This window comes from Ischnura elegans, chromosome X (assembly GCF_921293095.1).
Source record: "Ischnura elegans chromosome X, ioIscEleg1.1, whole genome shotgun sequence".
NCBI classification, from domain to species: Eukaryota; Metazoa; Arthropoda; class Insecta; order Odonata; family Coenagrionidae; genus Ischnura; species Ischnura elegans.
In genome coordinates this window covers 92,080,690-92,096,953 of record NC_060259.1, presented here as the reverse complement: position 1 = coordinate 92,096,953, position 16,264 = coordinate 92,080,690, and the positions used below count along the sequence as shown (strand labels likewise).

Sequence of the window (16,264 nt, the reverse complement as noted above, 5' to 3'; positions counted from 1 at the left end):
GAATTTTTTTTTGTTTCTTCTTTAGGCAATTGACCCAGAAAATGACCCAGTCACATACTCTATCGTCTCAGGGAATGACTTATGGCAATTTGCTATTGGTGATAAAACTGGAATTGTTACTGTAATAAGGAAATTGGACCGTGAGGAGCTAACTCGATACCAATTGGTAAGAATTGGATTTATTTCTTTTTACATTGTTTATATTTAATTCTGTTTGGATTGAAAATAGCATTATTGCTAAATGAAGACTGAATATATGTTGCTGGGCATAGATATTTTTAGACAATTAATGTTGAGCAGATTTATTTCTTCTGTCAATATTTGTGACATTTTCATTTGGTTGACTTTATGTGGGGGTAGACTATTTGCACTTATTCAAAGTTTTCAAAATTCAAGCAAGCGCTAGTTCAGTGCGTCCTGAGATAAGCATAAGAAAAGTTTTTTCTCAGTGGCTTCTCTGCAAACTTGTACGTATAGTTAATTTAACTCTGAACATTCCATTAAAATGACTGATTGTCAAAAATTTGTATTTCAGCTGGTCAAAGCAGAAGATACTGGTGGATTATCCAGCACAGCTACCATAAACATTCGGGTGACTGATATCAATGATAAAAACCCTGAGTTTGTGAAGCAACCGTATGAATTCCGTATCATTGAGTCTACCGAGGCGAATCGTTTGGTGGGGAAGGTGGAGGCGGTTGATGCTGATGAGGGTCTCAATGCGCAAGTCTATTATTCCTTGCCAGATGATGTGCCCTTCTCAATTGAGGAGACCACTGGTGTTGTGCGCACAAAGTCAGCTCTCGATTTTGAATCTGAGAGGGTGAGTGTGACTTTTCTCTCATTTCAAATAAATATGTATCTCAACACTGTACGCATAGGCGGATCTAGGGGGTGGGGGGGCACGGGGGTACGTGCCCCCCCCAGATCCTTAAAAAATATGCAAGATTTTTTAACACAGTCCCATCATTGCATTTGTTTTGCATTACGAGGTATCCTTGTGCCCCCCCCCCCAAGAACAAAATACTGGATACGGCCTTGCTTGTGCCCCCCCCCAGAAAGAAACCCTGGATCCGCCCCCGACTGTACGTACACACCTCACAGGCAATGATCGAATTCTCCTGTGGGAAAAATTTGGTGGAATGCATGCACATCCATTGTGGATACTTATTTAAAAATTCGTGGTGAATCTTAGATAATATACAAATAACACTTATCAATATTGTCACTTCAATATTTCTAATATTTACATTCGTAGTCAAAACAAAAGAAATTGTAATAGATGTAAATAATAACTCGCAGTAAAAAAATATTTCACATGTAAAAAATGTTAAGGAAAGTGCATTCCGCCATTGCTAATTTTGCCATGACATCACTGGTGCTAGCATGAGCAGTAAAATAGTGCCATTACTTTTCATAGGGAGGTATGAAAAGCTAAAGGCCTTTAAAAGGATATCTGTGCTAGCAGTTGAGTGTAGGGCCAATAAAAAGCTTAGATGATGTCGACATTACTTGAATAATCAAATTTGAAAGAAAGATGAGATCACAGAAATGGAAAGTAGCTTTGGTTTTGGATAATTTTTCGGGGCATTTGAGTGATAAAAGCCATTGAATAATATTAAACTTTATTTCTCACCACCAAACTCAAGATCTAAAACCCAGCCAATGGCTGCAAGGGTAGTTAAAAATCTTTAGTATCATTATCGTGCTGAACTCTTTTGTCAATGACTTGCTGCCTATGGCGAGTCAGTGCATTCACATTTTTTTCTTCTCCATTCTTTGCGCCTTTTGTACTGTGCTTGGAAAATAGTGGAGGAAAACAGTGGCAACAGTGATGAAATCAGCAAAAAACATATAATTTCCATTGCCTTACGGATAGTGTCCAATTTTATCACGCACCAGATTTTGATGGTGAACTAGATACTATTAATGTATGTACATATATACAATGAAAAGCGCCCTTCAAAGAAGAATTTGTGAAACCAAAAAAAACAGATGAGCATCAGAGTCTATTCATAAGTGAAAACACTGTTGAATATGTGAAATTTCCAGAAATAAATTTGTGTAGCATGTTTTTACCCGATAAAATGTATATGCCCTGTATCTTTTTGGTGTAAAAAGATAACAAATAATGTTTTTACATATTTTAGTGTAAAATATTATTTGAAAAATAATTTGGCTGGCAAATCTTTATTCTGATGGACATCACTTACATTGTTTTCCAGTTGTAACTGATTTTATCATGATACCCCCAGCGATCTGTTATATCTGAGGTTGACTGTAATTGGAAATAAAATAAAATATTTGGTACTAATATATATTTGGAGTGTTTGAATGTATTATTGACTTTTTTCCCTTTTGTGAGCAGGAATATAGGTTTGTGGTGACTGCTAAGGATAGGGCTCCGGATCCTCGAATAGCTACAGCCACAGTCACCGTTGAGGTGGTGGACGTGGATGATGAGGTTCCCTACTTTCACTCCTTGAGTTATGACTCGTCTGTGCCTGAGAATGTTCCAGACTACATGGTAACCCAAGTGAAGGTAGGACTTGTGAATGTACTCTTATCAGTGAACTTGAGAGTAGCCTCTGTTCCTTTTTACTTGGATACTAAGCCTCTTCAACTGTTCTCACTCTCTCACCTAGAGTAGATGGCTCTTTTGATGCTTCATTTACACCAAATTGCAATTCAATGGGAACTCATCAATGTCTGCATGTCACATTGATGTAAGCATATACATAATCAAAGCTATGCTATAAGAAGCAGAAATGGTTGTCAAAATTAAATCTAAAGATTCATCATACCAATTTGCTAGCCATCCATTGGGAAATTTTGCTGCAAGAATATTATCACGAAAGTTCTATAATAGTTTCTCACCCTTCCATATTCTTGTTGTTATTTTTAGCTGTGTTAAAGGCATGGTAAACTAGTGAACAACCAATTGATGTTTATTGTCATCACTCCTTTCTTACCTTTCGTTTAGGCTGAAGATCCAGACACCAACCAGAAGATAACGTTTGTCATCAAGCAAGGGCCCACAGACCTCTTTCAAATTGATAGCAAGACTGGGGTCATTCGCACTACTCGTGGTTTGGATTATGAAAGAGAAACCCAGTACGTCCTAATTGTTGGAACCCTTGAAAACTCGGATACCATGCCAGGTGCAACGACCAAAGTTATTGTGAATGTTGAGGTGAGAGCCATTTGGTCCCTCTAATCAGTTTTGTAATTTTTCTCCACCAAGGCTACAATTCAAAATTTCCATGTATTAAATGTTTGGCTAATTGGCCAAAATGAGCTCTCAAGTTTGCTCAATTTACAATTGCTTTTGCTGGTAACTTGCCTGAGTGTTAGTCTTGTCAACAATGACATTAACTTCATTCTATTGATCACCAAATTAGCAAAAAATAAGCCCGAAGACACCAGTTCTCGGAACCATTTCCGGGGTCCTGTCTCTTCTCTAGCACTTGAATACATGAAATGAGCAATCGCTTGGGATGTGTGGTTTACTTTGATGTTAATCTTGCCTTCGATTACATAAATTCTATTCAATTAATAATTATGATAATAAAAATTGTTTAATTTGTCCATTCCTCAAGTTGTTGCATGTTACACTTGATGTAAGACATGCCCGAATTCAAAATGTAAGGACTAAAATTGAGAATACAATCATAAAATGCATACTATGGACGCAAAGCACATCCCACAAATCAGTCATCTTGAAAAACACTCACGAGGAGACATCACGAGAGTGATACATATTCTTGTTCTGAACACACACACATACATACACATGTATATATGGAAAGTAATAAAGCATTTATCTCTATGCAATACTTTTCTCTCTTTGACAGGATCGAAATGATATCCCTCCCGTGTTCACTGTGGTGCCAAAGCCAGTTACATTAGAGGATGATGTGCCAATTGGAAAGACTGTAACAACTCTCTTGGCTACAGATTCAGATGGTACACCACCCGGGAACAAGGTATTTATTTTTTTAGATGCAGTGATTAGTTTGCAAGCTCCTATTACATAGATTGTTGGTGTATGATGAGCCTTTACAAACTCAAGTGATTGTGTGATTTACAAGTCCTTAATGGAGTGGAATAAGAGTATAATATACAAAAAGCAACGACTGAGTGCTGAAGGTGACCAAGCGCTATTGATGGTGGAGAACCATGATAAACAGTTATTATGACTGTTGTGCTGGTAGTTGGCACAGATGTGTACCTGAAAATATGCAGCATGCTGGAATTGCATCATTTCCTACATTGATATGAATTTTTGGATGTGATCATGTTCTATCTTCAACTTTCTCTTGATGGTTTACTCATGAGGTCGATATGGCAATTCCTTGGTGCTTTGTTATTTGATTAATTTTCTCATGCATAATTCATTGTTAATTTAATGGTTATGGTCTTGAATGTAGGAAAGAATGGTCTGTAATTTATTTAAATATTTTTTAAACAGGTTCGTTATGAGCTGGTGGGAAAAGGTAAAGCAAATAGATTCTTTCAGATTGATCCAAACCAAGGAATTATCCAAATCAGGGATGACTTGAGGAAGGATACCTCCAATGAATATCAGGTAATTATGAGACATACAAGGTGTGCCGTTTTATTCTTTTTATTCATATATCAATGCAATAGTTAAGCTTCATTGTTATACCCTGTACCTGATGAGTACCTAACTACTGATTATAATTTATATTATCACTCCTTGTGTGTAAAACACTGCAGTTATGAGGAATAGGATCACATGTGCATAGTGATAGGTAGTCCCATGTTTTGTGCTGTTTTCATAGAAACGTTTTTTACTCATTGAAAACTTTTATTCATTTTTGCTCTAGTGATTTTATACCTTATTTCAGATTGACGTGAAAGCCTATGACTTGGGGGAACCCCAGCTTTGGTCAATGACAACAGTACCAGTCTATGTGAAGCATATAGCCACTGTACCTCCAGAAACGGGGCTAGGATTTGTGGACGACTCATATACTGTTTCTGTTCCAGAGAATGTCACAAAGCCTGGAGCTCTGCTGAAAGTTTTGACAGTATTAAATGCCAGAGCTCATGACTTAGTGCCGTTGTCATGCAAGATTATAAAAGGAGATGAAAATGGTAATTTCTCAACTTATTCATGATAGGGTTACCATTAGTAAGTGGGAATATGATAGATGTAAATCTTCAATTCTCATTTTCCATCATGTTTTCAGGGTTGTTCGTTGCCAAAACTACCAGTGAAAAGAGTTGTGAGCTTCGTCTGAATAATGGTCATCTGGACCACGAGGAAAAGGATGAGTATCACCTTCAGTTGGAGCTAGAGACACTTGCAGGTCTTGTGAACCCAGCCAGAAGTAAAACCAATGTAAGTTATTGACCATGTATTCAGTTTATTCTTCAGTTATTATTGAAAATTTTTGCGTATAACTTTTCAAACTTTGATGATGATTTTGTGTGTGCATATTTCCCCTATATTTTCTCAGACTCAGACTATGATCGTTGCTATGGCTCCTTATCCTTTATTTTGGCTGGTGGTGCACGTACATGTGGTGCACTTAAATGTGAAGCTCGTTAATGAAATACTTCATCTGTACACTGTGAGGAATTTATTTTGGATTAATTGTAATTCTGGCCAAGCAAAAAGTGACAAAAGCAATAAACTGAGGGAGATAGTTTTTGAATGGATTGTATTGGTGGACCTTTTAACCCAAACAATAAAGGCCTTGGATATACATATACTCGGCCATTTTCAGACTGTCAAATCACTCATCATGCACCCCTAATTTGTTTTTGTATTCATACAGACATAGGCGGATCCAGGGGGGGGGCACGGGGGCACGTGCCCCCCCCAGACCCTTAAAAATAGGCTAGATTTTTAATGCGGTCCCATTATCATTTCGTTCGTTTTGTATTACGAGGTATCCTTGTGCCCCCCCTGAACAAAATCCTGGATACGGCCTTGCTTGTGCCCCTCCCAAGAAAGAAATCCTGGATCCGCCCCTGCATACAGAGGTTTAAAGCTTGAAACTTGTTAACTTAATATCTGTTCCAAAGCTGGCCAGACCAATGTCAGATCTGATTTCAATTGGGAACTGGTATGTAAGAAAATTTTGATTGGGAGTTGTGAGGTGACGCATGTAACTCATTAGGCGTGATGTTACCTATTCACTAGAGGGTTGCGTCAATGGAATACAGTGAGAACAGAATGTTTTGTAGTCATGCTGTGAAGTGTTTATCGCTTGTTTTTGTGACCTGGTTTTCTTAACTTAAATTCTCTTTAATTTTTGTGTCTTTCCATATTCCAGGTAAAGATTCAAGTGATTGATGTCAATGACAATGCTCCAGAGTTCATATTATCAGACCACCTAAATGGTGACCTGGGAAAATATTTTGGGGCTATCTCTAGTGATTCTCAGATTCATACATCTGTTCTTCAGGTCCAGGTTAGTTATCTTCATTTGGATTGAGTTGTTATCTTCTGAAATGAGATTATCTTCATTAAATCTGGATCCTATTGCGAAAATATGAATGCATATTGTTGAAGAAGGCACGGAAGAGTCTCTTGGAGTCTCTTCCCAGTGAGAAATGGTTGGTGGAATCCACGTGGAACCCACATAGAAATGTAACATGGATACCACGTGTTTTTGGTCGTGGAATCAACGTGGAACCCACGTGGAAATTTGGTGGAAAAATTAAAACAGCAGTAGGTGCTGTCCTAAAACCATTAAAACCTCAACCACTCTATATCTAAACCTTCTATATATGTGTCTACGATTTTTCATGTGCTCTCATGGCTGCCTTTCCAGGAATTATATAAAAATAGAATGTGTGATACATTTTCACATAACTAGCGTGGTTTCAGGATGATAAATGAGGCAATGTCACCAGAGAGTTAAGTTCCACAAATTAGAAATTCTGTTTAACATTTTATGCTAATCCCCACAAATCCACTTGAAATCAACGTGGATTCCACGTGGGTCCAACCACTCAATATCCACCACCACCATATATCCACGAGTCAACGTGGATTCCACCACCCATTTCTCACTGGGTTGAGTGCAGCATTCATGCTAAGGCGAGAACTCCACCGTCTTGAAAGGGTTAAACTGTACGTTAACATCCTAGTTAAAGTCCTATAATATTTTAAAATAGGATTGATTTATATATAATGATATTGTTAGTTTTAAATTTCTTGCATACTTTGACTTGTAATGGGCTCGTTCAACATTTTTTTCTTTTGGTCAATTGTGACAATGTGTGAAAAGTACATGGCTTACTTTTCAAGGTATTTGCAGCGAAAAATTGACAGCCTTTGCACTATAGCAGATGCCATGAGGTCATGTGGAGTGTGTCACTCCATGTCAGCTCCTTGTGTCTCTTGTGCATGGTCCCTCTTGTTTCATTGTAGTCCTCCTTTTAATGAGTCAATCAACTCTAATGATGTCACTGACTCATGTTAAGTAGCCGACAACTTTTGGGTTTTCGTAATTCAAACTTACCGGAGAATGGCTCAATGCGGATGGTTAATTTATGTTCTGGATGAGTGTTAGTCCTGCTGATGGTACCTATGGCCTGAACCCAGTGTGGAATGATTCTCTTCCTATGGCATCTGCCCACACTCCACAAAGATATCCATTGGACACCAATTGCATATCCATGGGTGTACTCTGATGGATATCCAGCCATGGATATCCATTTTATATCCATAAGACATCTCCCATGGATATGGATATGTGGTGGACATATTGGATATTCAGTAGGCATCCAATTGGTATTTTGTGCCGTGTGGTTGGCTACCTTGTCACCTTGCCCTTTGCTGAAATTTTTGTTGGGGTTGATTTTGTTCACCATTTTCCATACACGTGACTGAGGTATTTTTACCTATGGCATTGGAAATTTTACAGTAAAAAAATAGTTTGGGAACCTTCTGTTTGGTTTTTTTCTTTTCCAGGAGGCGGTATTCTCTACTTTAAAAAGAAATGTTATTGATAATAATATTAAAAAATTATTAATTCACTATTTTTTGTTTCCTTGAATATGATGCATTGAACTTTTTCAGGCTGTTGACAAAGACAGTGGTAAATATGGCAAAATTGAGTATCGAATTGTGCCCAAAGATCATACTATGGAATACTTCACTATTGGAAACACTTCTGGAATAATCAGGAGCAAGAGAAGTCTTGATGAGTTAAGCCCAAGTATTGTACCATTCAGATTTTCTGTTGAGGCTAGAGATAATCCAACTTCCAAGGTTGAAACGAATGCTGCTCAAATTCCTGTTGTGGTATGTATTAATTTTTATGTTCTAGGAAATCTATTTTTTGGGAAAAATATATTTATGTTCCTCATGAATGCTAAGTTATCTGATGGCAGAAGCTAATGGATTCACAATGGAGAAAAGGTCACTTATTAATGATGCCTTAGTCTTGGTTCTAAGTATAAATTAGAAAGAACAATTGACCTCTCATGGCTTATTCAATTATTATCGTTCAACATATCATTTCCAATGGTCAGTTAATATAAAGGTGTAAAAAAACTGATTTATTTACTCTAGTAATGGTGTGCTTAAGAAATCTTTCTCTTCATTTCAGTTTCTTTTAATCCTAAAAGCAAATTGAATTGTATTCCTTATTTCTCCTAGATAAATTTGATTGAAGAGCAGCATCGCATGATATTGGTAGTTGAAGATGCTCCACCAGAAGTAGTGAAGAATAAAGAAAACATAATTTTATCCGTCTTGAAAGATCGCAGTAAAATGGTGGTAGGAGTAGAAAAGGTAGTACCTCGACAGTACTTAGCTGAGAACAATACCATTGAGTCTGACAATTCAGGCACAGACATTTGGTTCTATGTCATTGATCCTGAGACTGAAAAAATCCTTGAAAGGAATAGCTCCAGAGTCCAGAGGTAAGTTTAATTTGGTTGACCTGTGCTGTGAAAAAAAACCATTGTCATTTAATAGGGACAAGAATGACTCTCAGGATGTTTTACCACATAACGTTTATGGCGGCTTGACCCATAGATACACCACATATGCTTGTCAAACAAGAAGAAACAAAATCATATTATCAATGAAAACAATAGTCTATGATGCAGCACTTTGCACGATGTTCCCTATGGCACTGAAAGGTTTTGGCATGGTTTTGGGATGGTTAGGGGAAAATATTCTCTTCAAACTTCATGTCCCCAGATATGTGGATGTTCTTTTCAAGCAAACTCATGCCCCTTCACTCCCTCCACCTCTCCAAGTTACTCACTCCACGGCTATACTTTCTAATTTTCCTTAGACTTCCAATTTCAATTCTCATGCTCTAGAGCCAAATATGTACCCTCATTTCAGCGATAACTACTTGTGTAAGATTCTTTTGAAACCACAGTTCATAATGCATATTTCCATAGATGGCTGTTGATGTGCACCTGTATCTTAATAGGTTACCTGCTGCTAAGTTTCCGCCAAAAATAGTTTGGCACACCTGAGTTCATTGGAAGGCATCAAACTGTATTGTGGAGAGTTCTATTTAACCTCTCAGCATCCCCATTCTGCTGAGGAGTTCTTGATATTGTCAATCTGTTGTAATTCCCTTTTCGTCTTGATACCCATTAAATTCTAGGCTACAATATTCTTCCCCGCTATCTCACCAGGGATGTTTTATCAGCCTCCTAAGAAGGACTTCTACTTGGCTCATTGATGTCCTAGGTAGTGCTTGTATCATGAATAAGAATAATATCTGTTTTCATTTGAAGCACTCTGTTATCATTATGCCCTTCAAAGCCCATTGCATTTAGCTCTCAAGATGGCCATACATCCGTGTGGTGTAATTAATTTTCTGAGAATACTTGTAATGTTTGATGTGGAGTCATGTGTTTTAGAAATTGATTTGTAACCTTTGCCTGTAATCATTGTCGTCAACATTTATTTCCTCAGGTCTATTTTAGACAAGGAAGCAATATCCAACTTAACTTTTGACCTCTCTGGTAATTTGAAGGCTACTGCATCAGGGATACACGGACCTTTAATGGTCCAAAGGACTAAGGCAGCAATCCTAGTGTCATGGGATGTGTTTCCATATGCACTGATTGTGATAGCCTGCATAATTTTGGTTCTAGGAATAGTTGGAATAATGTACATATGTGTATCATGGACTAGGTAAGTTCATTGGAAATTCTATCAATTTGTGCTTTGTGTTTTTATAAAATTTCAATAGTGATTTAAGTTGTTAATGCTTGCAGTTATTCCATTGATGTTCAATTTATTTCAGATATAAAACATACAAAGAACGTATGCAGAGGTTGTACGTTGCTCCAAGATTTGATCCTGTGTTTGTTGAACCAAACCTGAAAGAATATGAGACTCAGGTAAGGGATTATGTATAAGTCTGGTACTTTCCTTTGATATAGAAAGTGAGTGACATATTTTCAAAGCAATATGACCTTTTTTCTATTTTAGGTTCTTCAGATGAGTGTTCCACTGGATGACAGTGACAGCTACAATGATTTGCAGCTGGACTTCAGCAATAAAAATCATGCATTCAGTGTAGATAATGTTAGCTATATCACCAAAGCAAATGGAGGTAAAATTATTTTGGTTATGGAATATGGTGTTGTGTGCATTGGAAATGGTGCTGATGAGAGTGCTCTTTTGTCCTGACCATGTATCTAGGCCAGCAAAGTCCTGTAAGTTCGGATGCGGCGACAACGGCAAGGGCATCCAGCATTGCTGGTGGAGGTGGTGGCGGAGCACCCCATGATGGAAACAATACTGATGTGGGTTCCAAATCGAATCTAATGGGTAATCGTGATTCTAATCTTCTATCACCAGTAACAAATCCTTTATACGAAAGGTATGCACCCTGAAAAACTTGCTCTTTTGTTTATAATTAGCCCGGTAGAGTAACATTTTAATGGAATGTCTTCCTGAAGTCAGTCGATCAATAGTTACTTTTGTGCTATCTGAAATCGTCCCTTTGAATGGCCAAATGGACTCAAGGTCTCAGCTTGTGTTTGTGAGAATTTAAGAGAAAGGAAAAGGATGCCCTCTCAGAAAATCTGTGAACCTTCCTTGACCCCTGTAACTTCCAGGTTATTTGAGTCATCTCTGACGTATTTTGGTTCTTTATTATGCTTCAGGGATGAAAGAGACAGAGCTTACGGTCCCTGAAGACTAAAGCAAAGTTAGTTTCTGAAACATGTGGAAGATGACTCAGCTGGCTTGGTTGTAAGCTAAAACGTTCACATTGTGTCCACTGGGAAAGGCTTAAATCTTTTACTTTCTTCTTTACTTAAATTTTGAGTGAGTGTTGCTTATTACATTTATCACTCATTGGGCATGTTAGGTATTACAGTGATCCTTGCCTTGGCTCCTGATTTGAGTTCAATTCTTAACTCATTAGAAATGGAAATGGGAAAGATTAGGATTTGATTTTTGGATTCGATAATACTGAGACATGGATACAATTTATCTCTGCTCTCCTAGTAAAAAAGTTACACATCATGTCACATAATTCACCACATACCACTGTGGAATTTGTTTTAGGAAGTGGGCGGTACACTCTGCATAATAATTGAAAAATAGCTGGTAAAACCATGACACTTCTTGTATGTGTCCAATAAGGCAAGGAATGAAGGAACACATTGATGTCCTCTCACAGAATTCCCTCGTTTAGCTCTCTGAATGCTCATTATTGGTTGTGGAGGTTTCTATTTTCATAAAGATGATTTAAAAATGTCTCACATGGACTTGATACACTATAATGCTAATTTTATGCCGTAGAGGCTTTTTTATACTTTATTGATCAAGTTTGTCTCATCTGTTACCCATAAATTAGCTGAGCATGATTCCTTGGCAGAGTTTCCATAAATTTCATTTTGTTGTAATGTTGGGTAAATCATTTCTTCTTAGACCCATGTAATCCAAAGGAAATAAATTTATCTTACGAATATTCTTCACAGGGTCCATAGTTCTCTTTGTTTGGAGCCAAAAGCATATGGCATATCGTGAAAGAGTGTCTAAATGCCTGATGAATGGTTGTCTTTCATAGAGGTAGCAAATGTGTCATGCCATCTAGCAGGAGTGGAGTCTGCATCTCATTTTAGAGGGTTGTGAACTAGCTGTGGGTAGTATGGAATGGGAGACAGGGGCGTCCCCCCTTGTAAAATGTTTTGTAGACTCCTTTACAAGGACACAAAAACTATTAGCTAATAAAACTTTTAAAAATTTAGATAAAAGTTTGGAGGGGGGTCATGAGCATGCCCTGTCAATCCGCCCCTGCCACCAAGGCATTATGTACTTCTTATGGTCACGAGATTTCTCAGTAAGGTGTATCGTGAGCAGCAATGGTGGTAACAAATCAAGCTGAGCGACCCAAACTTATTAGAACCTTCTATGCTTAATAAATCTGTGGTATGGTTGGGAGGAAATGACCTACATACCCTTGGTTCTCATATTCATTAGATTCTTATGTCTTTTTAGTGTACTTGTATGTAATATCCAATATTGAGTCATCCTGTGCTTTCATAGAGTTGTGCATTTTGCATAAATATATAGGTTGAATGGTGTACTTACGTCAATAGTTATTGCTAGTATTCACTTTCTTGTGTTATTACTAACTTTAATGTGAAAGAATCTAGCCTTGTTGAACTCTAGGATGATAGCATTGAAGAGTGGTGGAAAATTGTGTGGAATGACTGATGGGAATACATAGCTGCAGGAGTGCAACAACACACTGAACTATGTGGGGCCAACTTCTTGAAAAATCTGTATTAGCAAGCTAAGATGCTTGTGGGTTTCATCTCCTCCATGTGAAATGTTGGCCAATATTCTAGGAGTGGAGTCACTACGATTGAAGGCATCATAGATTTTGCTAATTGAGTGTGCCTGTTACAAAGTGGGCCATGAGTTCTAACTGATGCAGGGCAGGAATTATCTGTATGCAGTGATACTTTGGCTACAAGGCCCCCATGTGCCCCTGTTGTTGCACCCCTGTTAGTAACTTTGTATCAACGTAAATTTTGAATGGTGGAGATGGCATTGCATGCAAATGTAGCTCAGATGGTGAGAGTGGTTTTGAAGTCTCTAGAAGGTAGCTTCAAAGAAATCCAATGCATATTTTTTACTCTGAAAGTGATTCTGAAGGAAGTGTTGATGACAGTGATTCTGTGGTCACAGCTGAATGACGACACCTTTTATTATTGATTATGAGTCTAATTTAGAAGAATTACTGGGTGAAAAGTAAATTATTTACTTGATAAAGGTTGAATGCATTTTGGAATTGGGGAAACTGTTTTGGGGAAGTCCTTTTTGAAATAATGCATAAGGGAACAAGTTTGTTTTGCTCAAAATGGAAGCAGATACCACCATTCGTGGAAAATGCCGATCTGTCAAAGAAAAAGTATTTAATTTGAATGTATGCGGATGCATAGGGGTATTGATTGATTTCTGTGTAAATCTGAAGGATGCACTACCACAGAAGCCAAATTGAATATGCTGTGTCAGGTTGAAGTGTCTTTGCCATGCCTTCAGATGTGAGATAGTTAAGCAGCTTCTCTCTGGTGTATTCTAAGATTCTTTTGAAGCTGCTGGTCATCAATATGCTTAAATGTTGCTGTACAATTAATAATGCTGCTGTTTTCTGCAATACTATGGAAAAATTCCAAGTGCCCCTTCTCTCATTCCTCCCTGATATGGTCCGACCGCAAATGCTTTGATTGGCTGCTAGTTGATCTTTCTCACCCTCAGTGCCAGTTATTGTATTTAAAACTCTTTTTTCAGTGACTAGAGGAAAGTTGGATTAAGTGCTTTTGTTCCTGGCTTCAGCCATTATAGAACATCTGCCAGAGGTCAGTGAACTTGGAAAGCCTGTTGTTCACATGTATGTGATGGAGCATTTGTGTGACATACCAGAAGTTGAATAGGGTGTTTATCATGGAAAGTAATTGGTAGCTGCCCATGGTTGCCATAGGGTTACCATCTCATGCATATTTTGATATATTCTTGATGAACTTCAAATCAAGAGTGCCAAAAATGACATTCATTCTTATGATACTCACCAAAAAGCAATGAAAGCAGCAGTCCAATTGTTGCAGGCCATATATACTGAGCATGCCAGCAATTTGAAACTTTGAGTTGTAATCCTGAGAAGCAAAGAGTTAATAATTCTACTATCTGTAAGGTGGCTACAGATATCTGAATGAGAAAGATATATTTACTGGGTCGTACGTGCACTTCGTATAATTTAATTAATGTGTAGGAATATGCCTTACCATGAGAAATTCAAGAAGATCATTGAGGATTTATCTGTTATTTGTTTTTCAGGTCATCTGATGATGAAGGACATGGGCATATGAATGTCAGTGTGACCAATGAAAATGTGACATTTAGGGAAAAGAAGGATTATTCACACCTTGGATTCACCTATTTAGGTGATCGGTCCCCGGTGGAAACAACCACTGAGCTTTAAGTGATGATGGACATGTGTTCATGACAAACTTATCATATTCTATTAATTTCTACAGTCCCTCATTTGTGGTGTCTCTATGGCCTATAGGATATTACCATAAAAGGATGCTTGAAATAATCTCGGAATGAATATGAATAAATTTCAAGCAAGTGTCGTTTTTAAGAAGAGTTTTATTTATATGAGGAACTTTTTCATGATGACTCAAGTAATTGTACTTTAGCAGATCTGCAAATGGCTTTGTGTAAAAAGTGTGTACAGAGACAATTTCAGTTGTGTGCTGATGTTTACCTCGTCAGCAGTGCCATATTACTGATACATATACAAATGAATTAAGCATGGCATGTGATAAATGAACGAGGAATCAAGGTGGCTGCAGTACATTTGGAGGATTTACTTATTTTTATAAATGATGATGCTCTGAAATTTGATTGCCCTCCTGTTTTGGCAATACTACTTAACGAGTGAATTGCAGCGTAAACCAATTTGAAGCGATTTGATAATGCATTCGTAGTTTGCAGCTAAATTTCATATTTTTTTAATGTTTGGAGCTGGTGACTTTACATTTTTACCTGAGGGCAATGTTTTTCTCTCCATGGGCATCCATTTGAGTGATGATGAAAATTAATGATAAGATTGAGGAATGCAGATGTGCTGTCAGTGTATTGGCCAGTGATGACAAATTAATCAAGGGAGAGTGTAAAGTTTGATGTGGAGAAAGAAAGTATGGGACTGAACATTGAGAGTGATAATAACTTTGATGATGTTAGGAGAGCATTTTAATTGTCGGACCCTGAAGAGAGAATCAACAAGTGTACTGATGGAATTGTGTGCAATGATGTTTGTGAAGAAATCCCATCTCATTATGATGCTGAAGTTATTTTACCGTGAGGAAATGCTCAAATAATGCCTGGTAATATATTAAGTGAATATGTTTGGCTGTAAGAAACTCAAGCCTGTTTCTTTGAAAATGTATATAAATACTTATCCCATTTGAAATCTATGAATGGTTCCACCAACTTCTAAATAATATTATTCATTTATTTATAACAATGAATCTGACCACAGTTCATTTAATACTTGTACGGTGATAACTCAAGTTTTTTATCTATGTGTAATTTACTACATTAATTTTAGTGCAGTATTATCACGAAGCAATAAGAGCAAGGATAAATAATATCACAAGGCAATGTTTCAAATGCTGTTCCATGGTTGAAGCCTGACATGCCTAACTTGTCCCTCTGAGTTTCCTGCTTCATGAGAATTCCTGAATTCTCTTTTAAGCCACAAAATATTGGTTGGGGCATGGGAAAAATTTGTGGTTAAGCCATGGCCATGCTCACCTGTACTCATAAGTGCACTGCTCAGCTATTTTTTCCATTCCTTGATGAAGAATTTTCCTTGTGTTCTTTTTGTAGTAATCCTTATGATCTCAGCATTTCTTCAGGGTTTTCTTCCGCATCAGCCTGTTTGTGGCCCACATACAGGCTGACGTGGAAGAAAACCCTGAAGAAATGCAGAGATCAAACCATGGCCGTGGAAACCTACGTTCTAACAATCCTTATGATGTACACGGGGGCACATGACCCCCCCAGACCCTTAAAAAATATGCAAGATTTTCAATACGGTCCCATTATCATTGCGCTCATTTTGTATCAAGAGGTATCCTTGTGCCCCCCCCAGAACAAAATCCTGGATGTGGCCTAACGTTTAATTCGGGGTTGCAATGGCTGCAAATGTTGCAAACACGAAGGTAATTGCAAATTCCAGGGATTCCAATGATAGCTTCAGTTAGCAAGAAAAAGTAA

General features: G+C 37.7%; 1 protein-coding gene across 7 annotated transcripts in view; it reads left to right on the top strand.

The window, feature by feature from the left end:
* LOC124170503 (cadherin-99C) overlaps window positions 1–15,513 on the top strand; it is a 122,318-nt gene extending 106,805 nt beyond the window's left edge. For 2 of the 7 annotated variants that reach the window (XM_046549265.1, XM_046549271.1), the window contains 16 exons: window positions 26–166; window positions 536–823; window positions 2,369–2,542; window positions 2,984–3,193; window positions 3,855–3,986; window positions 4,472–4,588; window positions 4,872–5,121; window positions 5,217–5,368; window positions 6,309–6,446; window positions 8,063–8,287; window positions 8,645–8,910; window positions 9,929–10,150; window positions 10,263–10,359; window positions 10,451–10,574; window positions 10,664–10,844; window positions 14,315–15,513. In XM_046549265.1, coding sequence (XP_046405221.1) covers window positions 26–166; window positions 536–823; window positions 2,369–2,542; window positions 2,984–3,193; window positions 3,855–3,986; window positions 4,472–4,588; window positions 4,872–5,121; window positions 5,217–5,368; window positions 6,309–6,446; window positions 8,063–8,287; window positions 8,645–8,910; window positions 9,929–10,150; window positions 10,263–10,359; window positions 10,451–10,574; window positions 10,664–10,844; window positions 14,315–14,459 — 2,862 coding nt within the window. In that variant the 3' untranslated portion in view covers window positions 14,460–15,513. Of the gene's footprint in view, window positions 1–25; window positions 167–535; window positions 824–2,368; window positions 2,543–2,983; window positions 3,194–3,854; window positions 3,987–4,471; window positions 4,589–4,871; window positions 5,122–5,216; window positions 5,369–6,308; window positions 6,447–8,062; window positions 8,288–8,644; window positions 8,911–9,928; window positions 10,151–10,262; window positions 10,360–10,450; window positions 10,575–10,663; window positions 10,845–13,771; window positions 13,840–14,314 lie in introns of those variants that run through there. The other 5 variants (XR_006867481.1, XM_046549268.1, XM_046549266.1 and 2 more) reach the window with 5 other exon arrangements.
* Window positions 15,514–16,264: the final 751 nt, after the last annotated feature.